We start from the raw sequence: 20031 nt of genomic DNA, 5'->3' as shown, positions 1-20031 counted from the left end.
AGGTTGTTTTGCTGCAGCATCTGATTCTTCTGCAGCTTGCTGTACAGTTTCTTCTGCTGGAGTTGTCTGTTGTCCTGCAGGTGGAACAGGTTCTGTAAAAATTGGCTGTTCATGTGAAGGCTTTACACTTTCTTCTGCAGAAGCTGGCCGTTTCTCAATGGGTGTAATAGGTTCCTGTTCAGGTGCTTGTTTTTCCTCTTCAGGCATCACGCTTTCCTCTACAGGAGCTGGTTTTTCCTCTGTAGGTGGAGCAGGTTCGTCTGCAGGTGCTACACTTTCTTTAACAGGAGCTGGCTGTTCCTCGGCAGGTTGTACACTTTCATCAACAGGAGCTGGGTGCTCTGCAGGTGAGGCAATTTTCTCGGTTGGGACATGTTCTTCTGTAGGCAGTACAGTTTCCTCTGCAGGAGTTGGTCCTTCAACTGACTGTACAGTTTCCTCTGCAGGAGCTGGTTGCTTCTCTGCATGTGGAACAGATTGCACTTGTGGGACATGTTCTGCAGCTGGTACACTCTCTTCTGCAGAAGTTGGCTGTTTATCTGCAGTTGGAATAGGTTCCTGTGCAGGTGCTTGTTTTTCCTCTGGAGGCGTTGCACTTTCTTCTGCATGAAGCGGCTGTTCATCTGAAAATTGTACACTTTGATCTGCAGGAGCTGGCCATTCTTGTACACCTTCATCTACAGGGGCTGGATGGTCATCTGCAGGCTGTAGAGTTTCCTCTGTGGGAGCTGGTTGTTCCTGTGGAGGTGGAATTGGTTCTGCAGGAGCTGGCTTTTCTTCCGCCGACTGTACAGATTCCTCTGCAAGTGGAACAGTGCCTGGTACAGGGACTTGCTTCTCTGCAGGCAGAATGCTTTCCTCTGTAGCATTTGGCTGTTCGTCTGCAGGTGGTACACTCTCTTCCGCAGCAGCTGGCTCTTCATCTGCAGGAGGAATATATTCCCCTGCAGAAGTCGGTTGTTGCTGTGCAGGCGGTGCTCTTAACTCTGCAGGAGTTGGCTGTTCCTCAGCGGGTGAGTCATGTTCAACTGCTGGAGTTGTCTGTTCACTAGCAGGGTGTGCAGTTTCACCAACACGAGCTGGGTGCTCCATAGTTTTCTCTGTAGGCAGAATTATTTCATCTGCGGGAGACGGCTGTTCCTCTGCTGACGGTACATTTTGCACGGGTGGTGCAGTTTCTTCAGCAGAAGATAACTGTTTATCTGCAGGTTGTATTGTTTCATCAGAAGCTGGCTGCTTCTCGGCAGGAAATGCAGTTTGTTTTGCAATGACTTCCCTCCCTGCAGGAAGTACCGTTTCCACCGCAGAAGCAGGTTGTTCCTCTACAGGTGTTTCTTGTTTTACCACAGGTGATTCACTTTTCATCACATGCGTTTCCTGTTCGACAACAGGTGATTCCTGTTCTGTCACAAATGTTTCCTGTTGAAGCGCAGGAGTTTCCTGTTCTGCCACAGGTGTACCTTCTGCAGGTGTTACATGTTCTACAACCACTGTTTCTTCTTCTACCATCATTGATTTCTGTTCTGCCACCAGTATTTCCTGTTCTGGCACAGGTGATTTATGTTTTTCTGCATGTGGTGCCTGTTCTGCAACAGGTGTTTCTTGTTCTGTCGCATGTGTTTCTTCTACTGCCACAAGAGTTTCGGCCACAGGTGGTTCCTTTTTCTCAGGAGATGTTTTCTCTTCTCCTGCTGGTTCACATTCATCTACAATAGGGGCGTGACCCACCAAAGGAGGAGCCGTTTTCTTTGACAGGATTGGTTCTGTAACCTGTTCACGCACCTGCTCTGATACAGGTGTTTCCTGTTCTGCAGGTGTTCCCTGTTCTGCCACAGTTGTTTCTTGTTCTGCCACAGATGTTTCTTGTTCTGCCACATATGTTTCTTGTTCTGCCATAGGTGTTTCCTGTTCTGCCACAGGAGTTTCTGAAACAGGTGTTTCCTGTTCTGCCACAGTTATTTCTTGTTCTGCCATAGGTATTTCTTGTTCTGCCACAGGTGTTTCTGAAACAGGTGTTTTCTGTTCTGCCACAGGTGTTTCTTGTTCTGCCACGGGTGTTTTCTTTTCTGCCACAGGTGTTTCCTGTGTTTTCTGTTCTTCCACAGGTGTTTCTTGTTCTTCCACAGGTGTTTCCTGTTCCACCACAGGCATTTCCTGTTGTGCCATAGGTGTTTCCTGTTCCGCCACAGATGTTTCGTGTTCTGCCACAGGTATTTCTTGTTCTGCCGGAAGTGTTTCTGAAACAGGCATTTCCTGTTGTGCCACAGGTGTTTCCTGTTGTGCCACAGGTATTTCTTGTTCTGCCACAGGTGTTTCTTGTTCTGCTGCAGGTGTTTCCTGTTGTGCCAAAGGTGTTTCTCGTTCTGCCACAGGTGTTTCCTGTTCTGCCACAGGTGTTTCTTGTTCTACCATAGGTGTTTCCTGTTCTGCCACAGGAGTTTGTTGTTTTGCCACAGGTGTTTCTTGTTCTGCCACAAGTGTTTTCTGTTCTGAAATAGGTGTTTCCTGTTCTGCCACAAGTCTTTCCTGTTCTGCCACAGGTGTTTCTTGTTCTGTCACAGGTATTTCATGTTTTGCCACAGCTGTTTCCTGTTCTGCCACAGATGTTTCTTGTTCTGCCACAGGAGTTTCTTGTTCTGACACAAGTGTTTCTGAAACAGGTGTTTTCTGTTCTGCCATAGGTGTTTCTTGTTTTGCCACAGGTGATTCTTTTTCTGCCACAGGTGTTTCTCTTTCTACCTCAGGCGTTTCTTGTTTTGCAACAGGTGTTTCTGTTTCTGCCACAGGCGTTTCCTGCTCTGCCACAGGTGTTTCTTGTTCTGCCACAAGTGTCTCTGAAACAGGTATTTCCTGTTCTGCCACAGGTGTTTCCTGTTCTGCCATAGGTGTTTGTTGTTCTGCCACAGGTGTTTCCTCTTCTGCCACAGGTGTTTCTTGTTCTACCACAGGTGTTTCCTGTCCTGCCTCAGGTGTTTCTTTTTCTGCCACAGGAGTTTCCTGTTCCGTCACAAGTGTTTCCTGTTCTGTCACAGATATTTCCTGTTCCGCCACAGGTATTTCCTGCTCCGCCACAGGTATTTCCTGTTCTGCCACAGGCGTTTCTTGTTCTGCCACAGGCGTTTCCTGCTCTGCTACAGGAGTTTCCTGTTCTGCCATAGGTGTGTCTTGCTCTGCAACAGGTATTTCCTGTTCTGCCACAGGTGTTTCTTGTTCTGGAACGGGTCTTTCTTGTTCTATCACAGTTGCTTCTTGTATCCCCACTGGCGTTTCCTGTTCTGCCACAGGTGTTTCCTGTTCTGAAACAGGTGTTTCTGAAACAGGTGTTGACTGTTCTGCCATAGGCGTTTCCTGTTCTTCTGCAGGGGTTTCTTGTTCTGCCACAGGTGTTTCCTGTTCTGCCACAGGTGTTTCCTGCTCTGGTACGAGTTTTTCTTGCTCTTCCACAAGTGTTTCTTGCTCTGCCACAGGTGTTTCTTGTTCTGCCACAGGTGTTTCTCGTTCTGCCACAGGTGTTTTCTCCTCTGCCACAGATGTTTCTTGTTCTGGAACAGGTGTTTCTTGTTCTGCCATAGGTGTTCCCTGTTCTGCCACATGAGTTTCTTGTTCTGCCACAAGTGTTTCGGAAACAGGTGTTTCCTGTTCTGCCACAGGTGTTTCCTGCTCTGACACAGGTGTTTCTTGTTCTGCCACAGATCTTTCCTGTTCTGCCACAGATCTTTCCTGTTCTGCCACAGGTGTTTCCTGTTCTTCAACAGGTGTTTCCTGTTCTGCCACAGGTGTTTCTTGCTCTGCAACAGGTATTTCCCGTTCTGCCACAGGCGTTTCCTGCTCTGCTACAGGAGTTTCCTCTTCTGCCACAGGTGTTTCTTGCTCTGCAACAGGTATTTCCTGTTCTGCCACACGTGTTTCTTGTTCTGGAACAGGTGTTTCTTGTTCCATCACAGTTGCTTCTTGTATTCCCACTGGCGTTTCCTGTTCTGCGACAGGTGTTTCCTGTTCTGCGACAGGTGTTTCTTGTTCTGTTACAGGTGTTTCTTTTTCTGCCACAGGCGTTTCTTGTTTTACCACACGTGTTTCTCTTTCTGCCACTGGTGTTTCTTGTTCTGTCACAGGTGTTTCTTGTTCTGCCACAGGTAATTCTGAAACAGGTGTTGGCTGTTCCTGTTCTGCAGGTGTTCCCTGTTCTGGCACAGGTCTTTCCTGTTCTTCAACAGGTGTTTCCTGTTCTGCCACAGGTGATTCTTGTTCTGCCACAGGTGTTTCTTGCTCTGCAACAGGTATTTCCTGTTCTGCCACAGGCGTTTCCTGCTCTGCTACAGGAGTTTCCTGTTCTGCCACAGGTGTTTCTTGCTCTGCAACAGGTATTTCCTGTTCTGCCACACGTGTTTCTTGTTCTGGAATAGGTGTTTCTTGTTCTGCCACAGGTGTTTCCTGTTCTGCCATAGGTGTTCCCTGTTCTGCCACATGAGTTTCTTGTTCTGCCACAAGTGTTTCGGAAACAGGTGTTTCCTGTTCTGCCACAGCTGTTTTCTGTTCTGCCACAGCTGTTTCCTGTTCTTCAACAGGTGTTTCCTGTTCTGCCACAGGTGTTTCTTTTTCTGCCACAGGTGTTTCTTGCTCTGACACAGGTGTTTCCTGTTCTGCGACAGGTGTTTCTTGTTCTGTTACAGGTGTTTTTTGTTCTGCCATAGGTGTTTCTTGTTCTGCCACAGGTGTTTTTTGTTCTGCCACAGGCGTTTGTTTTACCACTGGTGTTTCTTGTTTTGCCACAGGTGTTTCTTGTTTTGCCTGTAGTGTTTCCAGTTCTGCCACAGGTGTTTCTGAAACAGGTGTTGGCTGTTCTGCCATAGACTTTTCCTGTTCTTCTGCAGGTGTTTTCTGTTCTGCCACAGGTGTTTCTTGTTCTGCCACATGTATTTCCTGCTCTGCTACAGTAGTTTCCTTTTCTGCCACAGGTGTTTCTTGCTGTGCCATAGGCGTTTCCTGTTCTTCTGCAGGTGTTTCTTGTTCTGCGACAGGTGTTTCCTGTTCTGCCAGAGGTGTTTCCTGTGTTTTCTGTTCTGCCACATGTGCTTCTTGTTCTTCCACAGGTGTTTCTTGTTCCGCCACAGGAGTTTCTTGTTCTGCCACAAGTGGTTCGGAAACAGGTGTTTTCTGTTCTGCCACAGGTTTTTCCTGCTCTGCTACAGGTGTTTCCTGTTCTGCCACAGGTATTTCCGGCTCTGCCACATGTGTTTCTTGTTCTTCAACAGGTGTTACCTGTTCTGCCGCAAGTGTTTCCTGCTCTGCTACAGGAGTTACCTTTTCTGCCACAGGTGTTTCTTGTTCTTCAACAGTTGTTTCTTGTTTCATTACAGTTGTTTCTTGTATTCTCACTGGCGTTTCCTGTTCTGCCACAGGTGTTTCCTGTTCTGCCACAGGTGTTTCTTGTTCTGCCATAGATGTTTCTTGTTCTGCCACAGGTGTTTCCTGTTCTGCCACAGGTGTTTTTTGTTTTCCCACAGGTGTTTCCTGTTCTGCCACAGGTGTTTCCTGTTCTGCCACAGGTTTTTTTTGTTTTCCCACAGGTATTTCTTGTTCTGCCACAGGTGTTTCTTGTTCTGCCACAGGTGTTTCCTCTTCTGCCACAGGTGTTTTTTGTTTTCCCACAGGTGTTTCCTGTTCTGCCACAAATGTTTCTTGTTCTGCCACAGGTGTTTCCTGTTCTGCCACAGGTATTTCTTGTTCTGCCACAGGTGTTTCTTGTTCTTCAACAGTTGTTTCTTGTTTCATTACAGTTGTTTCTTGTATTCTCACTGGCGTTTCCTGTTCTGCCACAGGTGTTTCCTGTTCTGCCACAGGTGTTTCTTGTTCTGCCATAGATGTTTCTTGTTCTGCCACAGGTGTTTCCTGTTCTGCCACAGGTGTTTTTTGTTTTCCCACAGGTGTTTCCTGTTCTGCCACAGGTGTTTCCTGTTTTCCCACAGGTGTTTCTTGTTCTGCCACAGGTGTTTCTTGTTCTGCCACAGGTGTTTCCTGTTCTGCCACAGGTGTTTTTTGTTTTCCCACAGGTGTTTCCTGTTCTGCCACAAATGTTTCTTGTTCTGCCACAGGTGTTTCCTGTTCTGCCACAGGTATTTCTTGTTCTGCCACAGGTGTTTCTTGTCCCTTCATTTTTGTTCCCTCGCCTGCCATGGGCATTTCTCTTTTTGCCATAGTTGGAGGTTTTTCCTCTGCTTGGCGTGTCTGTTCTCGAGGTTCCGGTGTGTGTCCCACCAAAGGGGAAGCCGATTCCTTTAAAATGGGTTGTTCTGTAACTTGTTCACGGTCTTTCACAGATAATGCTTGTCCCTTTGTGGCTTTGGCTTGATCCTTCTCTCCTGGTGAAGTTTGTTCTTCTGCAGGTGTTGTCTGTTCTTCTGCAGGTGTTGTCTGTTCCACTGCAGGTGTTGTTTGTTCCTCTATTGCACGAGTCTGTCCTTCTGCAGGGGAAGTGTGTGCTTCTGCTCGTGGAACTTGTTCTTCTCCAGGGGCAGTCTCTTTTTCTGTGGGTGGGACTTGTTCCTGTGTAGGTAGAGTCTGTTCCTCATCGGGTGAAGTGTGTGTCTCTGCACGTGGAACCTGTTCCTCATCGGGTGCAGTTTGTTCCTTTGTAGATGGACCGTGTTCTTCTGGATGCGTAATATGATCACCTGCGTGTGGGGTTAACTCCGCTTTAGGTGGGGTCGTGTCCCCTGGAAATTGCGCTTCTTCCTCCTTGGACAGTACCTGTGAGTGTTGGGAGGGTGCCGCTGCCTGTGTGGCCGGTTCCTCTGAAGGGGATCTGGTTTCCTCCGTTAGCGCTGTTCGTGTCACTGCTTGTCCCTGAACATGCATTTTCTGTTGGTTTGAAGACAGAGCCTTCATACCCCCTTTATTTCATTTTATTTAAAAAAAAATTTTTTTAATTGGTCTGTTAAGTGTTTGTCGTTTACACCCATGCTATTTAAAGACATGTGACAAAAATTCAATGAAGAAATGTGCTATTTTGGTTGCTTGCTTTCGTGCAGAATTAATGTATGACAAGTCTCTGAGCTAGATTTTGTTTAAGGTGGTTTGTTTTGCAGTGTCAAGTCGGATGAGTTGCTCATCAACGCGGCTCCCGTGAGAGCAGCGTGTTCTTTGGTTCACTCCAAACAGACACACGTACCTGCTCGGCTTGAGTGATGGCTTTTTTATTTATTTTAATTTTTTTTATTGTAAGAGTTCCTACAACTTGTGTAGGTCGCGTCTGCTCATTGTGTTTGAAGATATTTCACTTTAAGTTTATTCCCTGACAAAGTTATCTACGTTTTATTGTTAACTTATCAGTTTGTCTTGAGTAAAAATTATAGCAGAAAAAGATCGCAGAAAAAGTGTGTGTGTGTGTGTGTGTGTGTGTGTGTGTGAGAGAAGAGAGAGAGAGAGAGTACTCATGTGATGTGTGTTAGTTTCCCACCCGTTTCATCTTTTCTCCAGCATTCAACTTTTCATTGTCCGATGTATTGTAATGCCCCAGAAAAAGTTCGATGACATGTATAACTATCTTCTTGAGGTGGACAACTTACAGCTGAATATTAGGATATAATCATTTCCGAAAAGTTCTTTTTTGGAATGCTTTCATATATGAACCGATTTTCCCGGTGGACAACAGTGTACACAACCGACACAGTGCATTCAACAGTGATGGTGTAACGCTATATCGAGATGTTTTAGTCATTATTTGGGAAGATTTCCTTGATGTCTCCCTCTGACAGTGTCCTGAAAAACTATAAACAGAAAATTATTTTGGATTCACGGATTTTGACTTTGAAAGATGTAGCGTTGTTTTTCTTATATATATATATATATATATATATATATATATATATATATATATATATATATATATGTGTTTATTTATTTATTTATTGTATAAGTGCATTCAGTTCATAACAGTAAGTTTCATTATTAACTGCTCGTTCATATTGCTTGGTATTTGCAAAGAAAATGTATGAGAGAAGTGTTCACTGAATGTGGTCGATCATTTCAAGTAATGTTCCGTGGAACTAAGGAGAGAGGGAAGAATAGAGAATATCAGTTTCAAACGAGCAATGAACAGCTTTAAAACGTGTATCGACGAATGGAGTAAATCTGTACACGAGATATGGAGGGGGAAGTACTCAATTTCGTCATCCACTGTTCTATTTCATGGGCATCCTTTCGACTATGGACAATTATTTGTTGCGACTCCTGAGTCGCGATGGGCCAGTGGGACCACTGAATGTCAAGAACATGGGGAGGAAAGAAAGAAAGAAAGAAAGAAAGAAAGAAAGAAATCCATTAAATACTCGTTGTTGGACATCAGTATACTACTAACCTGTGATACTGAAGAGTAGTCCTTAGTCCATGGACTGGCAGCAACGTTCTACAATGCCCCAAGAAGAATATTTACAAAATGTATCTGCATGCAATATTCGTCGTTCGTTGCAAAAGTAAAATAGGATTCTTTGCTTGTTAATTGGTTCCTTCTCAAGTTTGTCATAAGTGCTATCCCCTTAAATGCATAGGAACTTATTGCAAAGTGAAACACTAAAAATGAGCTTCAGGAATAAGAACCGAAACTGAATTTTGAGAATTATAATGAAATGTGTGTGTTCACTTCGAACCGTGGCTAGCACGAGCAGTCGTAACTGATTTGTTAAAGAAAAGAACTCGTCAACGGGAAAAATATGGTCTTTACTGTATTATCAAATGTTGGCCACTCTTGAAAAGTGGGGACATTAAATTTTGTTTCATTTATCAAGTCGCTTATTGAAAAGGACACTTGTGGTTAAAAATTATGTCTACAGCAAATGCCAAGCTATCCTTTTTACATCAAAGCTGTTGTTTCCCAGCATAAGCGACTGTCGTGCTGTACATGAATATGAGCATAATGGATTAAACAGTTGACTTATGCTAGTACAAAGTGATCAGTTCTGTCATCCAGTTATACAGTTAACCGCCTACATGCTGACAACTGTGATACCTTTTGATTGTTGTTCATCCTGTTTGAAACTGGGGTTGGACTGCACTGCATTGTATTTATTTGATTTCATCACATCGTACTGAGTTGTAATGTATAGTGCAATAATTTTCTGGAAGCAGATTTTGATTTGATGTGGAACTCCCAGAGAGAGTGCGTGCCGCGATAGAACAGCATTACCTGTTTTTGTTTATCCTCAGGCTGTCAGCATGTGTGTTTTCTTCTCTGTGGGTTTGGATTGTTGAGCAGAGATTTGCCAGAAGCGATTATTGCTTAAATTACCATAAGTGAAGTTGTTTCTTCTTCTCCTCCAGTCTTCATCCTCTTCTTCTTCTTTAGTCTTCTTTTTTTTTCTTCTTCCTCTTTGAAATGGACCGACTGCAGGCTGGACACAGGACTTCGGTTTATCATCTCACTCGAGAAAGACTCCCAACAAACCAACAATTGATTAAAGTTCTTGGGTAAGGGAGAAGAAAAGTTCACTGTCACTGGGTCTGTTAAACCCGAACCTGTCGATTTCCAGAACAAGCAGACTCTCTGCTCAGTCATGAACTCAGCAAACAGATTTGAGCACCGTCGGATGCAGGCGACAAAACCGTGAATGTAGACAAACATGAAAATTGCATGAAAACAGAAAAGGAATCGAAAAGTGTGGGGAAACTTTTACCTACTCAGCCCCGAGCGTGAACACTGTTCGGTAAGTTAAAAGGAGCGAAGCGCGGTTCATCACTTTGTAGAGACCGTGATAAAGGAGGTCATTTTTATATAAAAAAAAAAAAAAAAAAAAAAGGGATGACGGTTTTTCAGTTGCCCAATATTCGGAAACCATTCACTCTCTGATCCCTTGGTTATATCATTGTGGAAGAGCTGGTAAATAACATACTAGGCTACTGTGTGTGTGTGTGTGTGTGTGTGTGTGTGTGTGTGTGTGTGTGTGTGCGTGCGCGTGCGTGCGTATGTGTGTGTGTGTGTGTTTATTCAGATATCATTGTGCTCACACACACACACTAAACTGTACGTTGAAACACCCCATTATGTTGACATCAATAACAGGCAAAAATGCATTTTACCCGTTTGAGAACACAGTCCGGAGTAATCTCATTCTCTTTCTCGACTGGTTCACGGTTCTTGAATGGAATTTTCAACGTGCAAAAGCATTAACAGTTTACCTTCAAAAGTGCCAAAAGTCAACTGAAATGTTAAAAACAGAAACGAAAGTAAGAAAGTAAAATATTTGTGTGATGTGACTAAAAACAAGATAAATAAAAGAACAGTAATTGTCAGCACATCGAAGTATGCTTTTTAGTTATGGGCATTGTTTTTTTTCCGTTGGAACTAAATGCGGATGTTGATTTGAAGTCGACATTAGGGGTACCTTCAAGTGTGTGTGTGTGTGTGTGTGTGTGTGTGTGTGTGTGTGTGTGTGTGCGCGCACACACACATGGTTGTGAGTGTTTCGTGTGTGTGTGTGTGTGTGTGTGTGCGCGCGCGCGGATGTGCATGCATGTGTGTATCGAATGTGTGTATCGAATGTGTGTCGATGTGTGTGTGTGTGTGTGTGTGTGTGTGTGTGTGTACACGCGCATCGGGGTGCATGCTTGCGTATACGTACTCGCGTGATCCTCGGTATACTAACAGCAAGAATGGTATGGAACACTCAATTTTAATGTAAAACAAAGTGCAGAACGCTAGTGCACGATAAATACAGTTGCATTAAATTTGCAGCAAAACAGTCATTGTGTAATTATCATCATACGTGTTTCGTATTTGTGGGCTCTCACACGATGCCTTTTTTCAGTAAATCTCTCTAGAGTGCATTTTTTTTTGGTACTACACTGGAATAAGGATGTAAATGTCACTATACTTGTTGATAATGTTCATCAAATGTCAAACCAAGGATAATAGTGTTGTCAAAAGTGTTTCTCGCGTTAGGAAAGCAAAACAAAGAACTGCTAGAGTACGCTGATAAACTGTCGCGCAAGACACTTTGGTGAACTGTTCAAAATAATGGTTCCACGTTAACCCAAACAGAAGTGAAGTATGTAATACCACGCTCAACGTTCTTGCATGACGCTCGTCAGAACAGGCAGAGAATGCAAGACACGTCAGTCTTAGAATGCCTAGAGAAAGGAATCAAAACATCACTCTACAGAGTGATACTAGAACAGTCGTCTAAAATGCCATCACCTGCACACTGTACTGTTCAGTTGTACAGTCATAGTCAATACAGCCGATAGGAAAGACAAGCCAACAGTCAAGTCGTAACTTGTGATACACTTACGCAAAGAAGACAATTATTGGTGTGTACATAAAGGGAGCGTGTGAACGAAAAGTTCAAAGTACAATCAAAGACCGACCTGCTCCGCAGTGGATGGTTTACTTGCCTCGTCAGCCGCAGCACTGGCATCGGCTGTGTCTGGAGCCGCAGCGCCTGCTTCATTGGCAGCTGCCTCTTTGTTTTGCTCTGTGGCTGTGGTTGATTCTGATGCCTCTGCTGCAGTCTGATCCTGTGCCGCTGTCGGCTCTTCCTCTGGAGGCTTCTGTTCTGCTGGAGCTGCCTCTTCTTCTTGGGATTTTGACTGCTCCTCTGCAACCGGTTGTTCCTCTGGCGGTGTTTCTTTTGGTTCTTCAGACTCTAGTGGCTCAGGTTCATCAGCTTTTTGTTCTTCTGGAGATGACGGTTCATCTGTATTGACCTGTTCGCCATCAGCTTCTGACGGCTGTGCTTCAGATACTGACTGTTCATCAGCTGCTTGCTGGTTTTCCTCGGGTTTTTCTATGACCAATTCCTCTTCTGGAGGGGGAGGGGGGAGGTCATCCTCTGCTGTTTGACTCTCTTCGACTGGTACAGTTTCTGATGGAGAACTTTCGTCTTCAACAGGCATCTGTTCTGGAGAAGTTTCGGCTTCATCTGCTTCAGGAGCAGCTTCTTGGGGGAGTGAATCTTCCTCGACAACTCCCTGCTGTTCCCCCTCTTTCTGTTCATCTGCCGAAGTTTGCTCTGCTGGTACTGATACACTGTCTTCCTCTGACCCTTCCGGAGGAGCTGTTTGTTCTTCAGTTGCTTGTTCTGCTTGGGGTGGTTCTTCTTCAGCTGCTTCTGACTTCTGTTCTGGCTGAAGTTCTTGCTGTGCAGCGACAACTTGTTCAGGAACTTCTGATTCTGCCTTTGTATCTGGAGAGCTTTCGTCTTCATGAGGTGTTGCGTCCTGTGCAGGCACTGCTGCTTCCTCCGGCTGTTTCTCGCTAAGTGCCTCTTGTGCCTCTGCAGATTCTGTAGAGTCTGTTGCAGGCGTTGGTTCATTCTCTGCGGGTTCAGTTTCTTCTGTTGGGAGAGATGATTTTTCCTGTGGAAGGTCTCAACAGGTGCAGGAAGTTCCTCTGTAGTTTCTTGGTTCTCAGCTGTGACTTCCTGCTTTTCCTCGGTTGGTTGTTCTGCTGGTGCAGGCATGTCTTCTTCAGCTGCTGCTGTTGTCTCTTTCTGTTCCTCTGCAGGTAACAGTTCCTCCTCTGACTGCTTCTGTGTTTCTGTCTCTGTTGTCTCTTTCTGTTCCTCTGCAGGTAACAGTTCCTCCTCTGACTGCTTCTGTGTTTCTGCCTCTGTTGTCTCTTTCTGTTCCTCTGCAGGTAACAGTTCCTCCTCTGACTGCTTCTGTGTTTCTGCCTCTGTTGTCTCTTTCTGTTCCTCTGCAGGTAACAGTTCCTCCTCTGACTGCTTCTGTGTTTCTGCCTCTGTTGTCTCTTTCTGTTCCTCTGCAGGTAACAGTTCCTCCTCTGACTGCTTCTGTGTTTCTGCCTCTGTTGTCTCTTTCTGTTCCTCTGCAGGTAACAGTTCCTCCTCTGACTGCTTCTGTGTTTCTGTCTCTGTTGTCTCTTTCTGTTCCTCTGCAGGTAACAGTTCCTCCTCTGACTGCTTCTGTGTTTCTGTCTCTTCTACTGATGGCACGTCCCCTTCAGTTCCCCTGTCTTCTGAAGGCGGTTGGTTTCCTTCCAGCTGCTCATTATCTGACACTGGTGCCTCTGCCGGCATCTGATCTTCAGTGATATCCTGCTTTTCTGTTGGCTCTTCCACAAGAGCAGGTGTCTCCTCTGACTCGGGGCTCTGTTCTGAAGTGACTTCTATGGTCGGCGTTGGCTGTTCCTCAGAAGGTGCAGGGGGTTCTTTCGCCGATTCGTCTGCAGACACGGGGGCTTCTTCCGCAGCAGTTTGTTCTGTTGGAGATGTTGACACCTCTTCTGCAGTCGAATCTTGTGCAAGGACATTTTCTTCAGTTGTGTTTACGTCTGATGACACAACCTGTTCCGGTGTGCTCATCCCTTCTGAACTTTCTCCTTGTCCAGATTGTTCTTTGGGTGTCTCTGCTTCTTCTGCTGTTGGCAGGGAAGTCTCTGGTTCTGGTGCGGCTGTGTTTTGTGTTTCCAGATCAGACGACTCCTTTGCTTCCACGGGTTCTTCAGCTACTTCTGCTGGGGCATCTGCTGTGGTTTCTTCTTTGACAGAAACATCTTCTCCAGCAGACTCCGCATTCTCCACAGTCTCTGAGGTTGCATCTGTCGCGGGTTCTTCTGTGGGGGGTTCGACTGCCTCTGTTGTGGAGTCGTTTGTCGTCTCACTGGCAGTCTTGTCAGCCACGTCTTCAGTGGATGCTGCGTCTGTCGGTTCTGGCGGCTGTGCTGACGTGACTGGTGGTTCTGTCGAGTCTTCCGCTGACTCTCCTTTTCCGGCTTCCTGTTCCTGTGACGTTGCTGGTGTTTCTGTTGGGCTGGCTGCTGTCACTGCTTGCGAAGTTTCTTCAACAGTCTCCTCTGCGACCTCAGCGGCTTCTGGTGCTTCGTCTTTTGGCGGAGCTGCAGGAGCGTCTTCTTGTGGGGTCGTCTCCGCGGGCAGTGGTCCAGGAGCGGCAGACAGTTCTGTGGACACTACAGACGCCACAAGGGTTTCTTCTACGACCTCTACCCTCTTTGCCGCTGGGGTTTCAGTGTCTGTCTGTGCCTCGTTCGTTTCGCTGGCTGGGGCCTCCGTCTCGTTCTCTGCGGGTTTCTGGAAATACACAGTTCAAACACGTGTCAAGGAAAAAACAACAACAAAAAAGCAAAACAAAACAAGCCCCCCCAAAAAAACAAAAAACAAAAACAAAAACAAAAAAACAACAACCATATATATGTATATGCAGTACATTTTGTGATTGGGTTGTTGATAAATCGCAAATGCCAGTTTTCAGACTCATGCACACACGCACAAATGCATGGGTGTATGCACGCATACACACTCACATACATACACTCATAAGCATACACAGAGAATGTTTTTCGCCAGGAAAGGAAGGAGAGAGGGCAGGGCACGGTTGATGTGTGGTCTCCTGTTTATCATCGTATGGCATCACCGAGGTGACTCCATAGCAGTGCGGGGTGTGCTCATGTGGTTGGCCTCCAGACAATCTAACACTGACTGCTGCAGAGAGCAGTGTGCTGCGCGATATGACGACTTCTAGTGTGGGTGGGTGTCAGTTGAGCAAGCATAAGCCTTGAGTCACATCACAGCTAGACTGGGCGACAGGATGAGAATGGAACGTGGAGGAGTCTGTAGAATAAAAGACGTGTTGCAGACATGTGAAAAACGAGAAAAGCGCTCAAAATCGTATGATCTTTAGGCGACTACCCTTGCATCATTAATCCCTGAATGACACCAGCGTGAAGTTTTTGTGTGTGTTTTATATGAAAGGCGCCGTGCCAAAGTCAGTCGGGCGTTGGATATCCGTGTTCACCAGTGATCAGGGTTCGAGGCCCCGTTCCAGCATGGTATTGTATCCTTGGGAAAGACACTTTGATTTTCCTCACACCACTCAGGTGTCAATGGGTACCCGACTTCAGCTCGGGCAGTTTGATAACCGACGGAAGGAGAGGATTGGGCCCCACCTTCAAAAGCCGAATCCTACACATAGTAGATATAAAATCACTGCTCTGATGGCCGCAGAATGCAGTGAGACCTAAATTAGCACCTTGCGAAATCATAGACAGCCGTCATGATTCTAAAAAGGATGGGGAAAGGGGGAAGGGGTTGGAAGAGGAAGAAGAAAACCAAACCCTGTAGAACTCACCTCACCAACACCGTTGGCCATGTCACCGGAACCTGAAGCAGGCTGGGGAGGAGAAGCCATGTGATCAGCCGCCACCTGCTTCACAACTGCTTCCTCCACCACCGGCTGGGCCACCTCCCGCTTCTCCGGCTGGTCCGTCACCGCGCTCCCGTTCGCCGGCTTGCTTTCCGATTCGGGTTCGCCCGCGCCACCGGCCTCGTCGGCAAGTGGTTTCTCGTTCGCCGCCGCGTCGCCGGTGTGGTTCTGCTCCGGCGGGTGGTCGTCCGCCGCCTCCTTCTTGCTGTTCCGGTTGCCCATCTCTCCGGCTTCGGCGGTGTCGTCTTCGCCTGCGCGTTCCGAGACCCTGACCCGACCGTAGGCCGTCTGCAGAAAAAGAGAGGAAGAAAAGCAGTGCATGGAGCCCTAGAAAAAGGAAAAAGAAAAGGGTTTGTGGAGCCTTGAAACATTTTGAAAACATCAGTCTTTGAGTGGTGTTTTGAGGAGTTGTGCTAAATTAAAAACGGTATGACGAAGGAACAGTCTGGTTTTTTTGTCATTAAGATTGATCGTCGGAAGGTTGATGGTAGAAAACGGAGAAAAACTGAAAGCATCCTAAAAAGAGTTTTGTGCGATATTTTATATATATATATATATATCTTTTTTATACTTGAAAGCAAACAGAAGAACATTGATAACTTTAGAGTATCACACACACACACACACACACACACACACACACACACACACACACACACACACACACACACACACACAGAGTTACCCGTGCGCGCATGCACAACGGCGCTCACATGCCCATAGAAGGGGAGGGTGGGGTGAGAAAGGCAGAGGAGCAGTATCTCTCGTGGTGTGATGCAGGGATTCAGACACAGACATGTGGACAGAAAAGACTGACAGCGGAGTGGAAAAAAAACCCCAATCCAGCCACACTCAGCACACCAGAAAACCCAGCATCGTTCACCTGCATCATTTATGCTGGCACTTTGGGATCCAAAGTGAGTGTGACCCGATTTGCCGACATGGTGTTTGAATGTGTCAACGATACTTTTAAGGAATTGGGACAGGCGCCTTCTCCGATATCGACTACTCAAGATTACAGTTAATGAAGGGAGGTGGGGTGAAAAGGCAATAGGAATTCCCTCTCCCCGCTTTAGTTCTTAAAGATGAAATGAACGCAGTATTGACCTCAGTAGTAGTTGACGAAATTAGAAATTGAGCCAGGACAAATCATTTCATATACAACAGAAACAAAAACAAAAACAAAGAAAGAAAAAAAAAGGGTAAATGTCCAGAATGATTCTTTATGACAAAAAAAGAGTTTAATCAAACGTTTAAGCAGGATTCAAAATTAGAGTGGAAGAGAGCCAGAGAGAGAAAGAAGAAGGGAGAGAGTGGTGGGACTTGAGCCGGAAGGGGGTGGACGGGAGGGGGTACAAGGAGAAAGACAGAGGCAGAGCAGCTTATCAATTTGAAAAAAAAAAGGAATTCAAGTAGTCTTCTTTTACCAAACAATGCGCATTAACGATATCACTGACTATACCTGCAGCAGCAAGGCAAATGACACACACAGAGGACGATTCTTTCCTTGGACTTTTTTCCCCTGATACTCAAGGTCAACAGACATACGTACACACAATACCCGTGCACCCACCCACAACCAAACACACAGAGTAAACGACGATTTCATAACCCATGGAGCCTGCATAATTTCGATCCACACACACACACACACACACACACACACACACACACACACACACACACACACACACCAAAACAAATGAACGTAAAAAAGATATAAAGTCAGTTGATAATCGGTGTCTGAAGAGCGACAAAAACGTTGCTTGATTACAATTGGCATGCTGGCAATGCAGTCCCATTCGCGACTAGATTTGAGGACAGACTGAACAAAAAATGTGATAAGCAGTTCTGAAGATTGTGTAAACTTTCCAAATGTACTAAATAAACAAATATATGATAATGATATAGATACAAAGAAAAGACATAAAAAAAATAACGAGTGAGTATCTTTTGATGGAGAGATTGACTGGTACAAAAAACAAAACAAAACAAACTAACTAATCAACCAACCAAATGAATGAATGCATAAATAAGAGTTATAACAGATCCCAAAACCGCGAGTAAAAATAAGAAAATTGAAAAGCCGCGATTGTTATGTTAAGCGTACAAGGCTAACCGCTTGGAAGCCTTATAAATTGAATATGAACACAATCTGTATTTCTGTCTAACACAATGAAGGAGAAAAAAGTCAAAACTGGACAAAAGAAAACAGTTTGATTTACAAGTCAACAGCAACAGTAGCAAAAAAACAAATACGCTGTATCAAATTCATCCATCAAGGCTGATTGTGTTTATTCAGAGACGCATGACGAATATAACACATTAGCATGTCCGTATGATCCCTCTTCCCCATACAAACATAATTTGATACGTCCACCAAATGTTCATGTGGCAGATGCAACTAACAAACAAAAACAAAAATAAAAAACAGAACTTTAAAAATATATTCGCTTGTAGCCTTTTTCACTGGTACAATCACACAATGTATAGCCAATTCATGCCATGACTCATTCCACACGTGCGCCCTGCCAGCTAGGCAGGACCGCAATACACGCGCACACCTGTGCACATCATCGGTGCTGCAGGAGATAAAGCTGTCATTCCACAGTCTCTGAAAAAGACAGCAGGCAGCTGTGCTGAAATCCACCGTCTCTTTTTGATGATTGAAAACTACCCATTGGATTTCATTTGAACATTGAGAATTGCCAGTCAGAGCAGTGTTGAAACCATGACTCCTTTTTTTATGATTTGTTCTTTTCGTTGAATATTGAGAACCAACCAATCGGCAATGTGAGCGAAACATCACTTTTTTCTGATTGGTTCTTTCACACAAACTGTGAATCAAGCATTCAAAAAGGGAAAAAAAATTACGGTGTGCAAACAGCAGCTGGACGTTTCCCCCCCGTTTCACTCTAGAGAAGTTAAATTCTGGAAAATTTACATATTCGTTAGAACCATGTACAACTGCTATACCTTGCACTGCTACTACTATTGTTTCCTTGCCATGTGTACAGTGTCATTAAGGAGGAACCCCCCCCCCACCCTGCCCCCACCAGAAAAAAAAGAAAAATAAAAGACGAAAAAAAAAAGCTGTTGAAATTGTTGTTACTCATGCTGCTCAGCTTACGCCATTTCTGAATATCTATCTATCTTTCTTTCTATCTTTCTATGTATATTTAAAATAATGATTTGCGAACACCATATTTATAACTTTGGACACGTTTTGTCATGGACACGTCACCTTTTCTACCTGAATAGTTATATGCTCGATTTCGGCTTATTTCATTGGTAAGTAAACCTAAGAAATATTTGCATGAAGCTACGATTTCGTTTGCGCTCTCTCTCTCTCTCTTCTCTCTCTCTCTCTCTCTCTCTCTCTCTCTCTGTGCCCATTTCAAATAGATCTTGCATATACTGAATAACAGATTGCAGAACTATGTGCTGCGAACATTTCTCGCGTTTGCAGCACGTGAAAATGATTGTGCAGCGCAGCTGTTGCAACCGAATTTATGACTTAGATGGTCAGTCTTCACAGACAAACGCGCGCACGCTCGGGCACAGGGGAGCACACACGCGCGCACTCATGCAACCTTTCCCCTTTTCCCTTCTCCACATACACATAGTGCTCGTGATCTTCACCCCGTAATTCAGAATATTAAGAAAAAGGATAAATATGCTAATCTACAGCCGTTCCAGTCACCAAAGGTCCATGCAAAGTATTCTTTATACATGCAGAAGACGTACAGTATATTGTGGTCTTATAGAAAAAAGGTGCCTTTTCAGAACTTACATCCGCGGAAAATAATTTCACACAGAAGAAGCAGCCAGGGTCCTGAAAGTAGATACAAAATTACAATACGAAGCATGCAAGGAAAATTGCAAACGCAAATGATGAGTAAGAAAAAAAGAAAAGAAAAAGAAAGGGACACATTTTCGTATAAAATAGAGTAAATCAACAACAGTCTCAATATCGAAACTGTTACCGGTAGGCATACATTACGATTTCAAGACGTGAACCAATTTCCGAACTGGAAAATGCGTAACGTTTCTGAAGCAATGTTTGGAAAATGATATCTGTTCAAGTATGTCTTGACACAGGAAAACTGTTGTCTGCATAAATTCCACTAAGTGAACACGCACCAGGTAAGCTAATCGAAACATTTTAATTCCCTTCGTGCCAACACAGCGACTGCCATTCCCTGCCTGTCAGATTTTTAACAGTGAATGTGTGTGTGTGTGTGCCGGGCAGCATTCAGTTGCTGAAACATTTACGTTTGCACTCACACATGCATTCGTTTTCTGTCTTTGTTTATTTCTCTCTTCTGCTTCCCATCATTTAATTTAATTTAATTGTTTTAATGAATTCAGTTTCATTTTATTTCACATTGTTTTTACATTTCTGAACTCCTCTATACCCCGTCTCGCCAGCTCCGTTCTTCCTCTGATACTCGACTTCTCAGGATACCTCACGTCAGAAGTAAGACCTGTGGACACACATCGTTTTCTTTTCAATCGCAACAAGCTCCCTGATAACCTCCGTCATTCTGATTCCCTCGCATCTTTTAAATCTCGTCTCAAAACTCACCTTTTCCCTCAGCAATAAGTTCAATCGTGGCAGGTCCACTTCCTTTGCGTGAGCTGTGCTTGATTATGTGTGTATACATATGTATGTGTACATAACTACATGCATGTATATGAATATGTATTGTGTGTGTGTGTGTGTGTGTGTGTGTGTGTGTGTGTAAGTTTGTGCCTGCCTATATGTGCGTATGTGTTAGGGTAGCTGTTAGATACACATGTTAAAATGTATGTATGCAGTGTGTGTGTGTGTGTGTGTGTGTGTGTGTGTGTGTG

General features: G+C 44.8%; 3 protein-coding genes across 8 annotated transcripts in view; all 3 read right to left on the bottom strand.

Moving 5' to 3' along the window:
* Positions 1-118: 118 nt before the first annotated feature.
* LOC143281112 (uncharacterized) lies at positions 119-828 on the bottom strand. The gene has a single exon (XM_076586080.1). The coding sequence runs from the start codon at positions 675-677 to the stop codon at positions 270-272; it is 408 nt and encodes a 135-aa protein (XP_076442195.1). The 5' UTR covers positions 678-828; the 3' UTR covers positions 119-269.
* Positions 829-2337: 1509 nt separating this feature from the next.
* Positions 2338-6195, bottom strand: LOC143281449 (uncharacterized; the record flags this gene model as incomplete). The annotated part of the gene is made up of 2 exons (XM_076586661.1): positions 5566-6195; positions 2338-5526 (listed from the first exon to the last, which is right to left on the bottom strand). Coding segments are annotated over exons 1-2 (3819 nt in total), but the record flags the coding sequence as incomplete, so codon positions are not given.
* Positions 6196-11638: 5443 nt separating this feature from the next.
* The window catches only part of LOC143281110 (uncharacterized), a 64932-nt gene continuing 56539 nt past the window's right edge, over positions 11639-20031 (bottom strand). For 5 of the 6 annotated variants that reach the window (XM_076586075.1, XM_076586076.1, XM_076586072.1 and 2 more), the window contains 2 exons: positions 15100-15462; positions 11639-14042 (listed from right to left, as the gene is read on the bottom strand). In XM_076586075.1, coding sequence (XP_076442190.1) covers positions 11778-14042; positions 15100-15462 — 2628 coding nt within the window. In that variant the 3' untranslated portion in view covers positions 11639-11777. Of the gene's footprint in view, positions 14043-15099; positions 15463-18967; positions 19010-20031 lie in introns of all 6 variants that reach the window. The other variant, XM_076586073.1, reaches the window with a different exon arrangement.

The sequence above is a fragment of the Babylonia areolata genome, chromosome 4 (assembly GCF_041734735.1).
Source record: "Babylonia areolata isolate BAREFJ2019XMU chromosome 4, ASM4173473v1, whole genome shotgun sequence".
Lineage (NCBI taxonomy): Eukaryota > Metazoa > Mollusca > Gastropoda > Neogastropoda > Buccinidae > Babylonia > Babylonia areolata.
The sequence above is the reverse complement of the archived record's forward strand: the minus strand, read 5'-3'. Positions and strand labels throughout refer to the sequence as shown.

Coding starts and splice junctions, on each gene's coding strand:
- LOC143281112 (XM_076586080.1), bottom strand. CDS start 677: ATGAAGGTGTACAAGAATGGCCAGCTCCTGCAGATCAAAGTGTACAAT.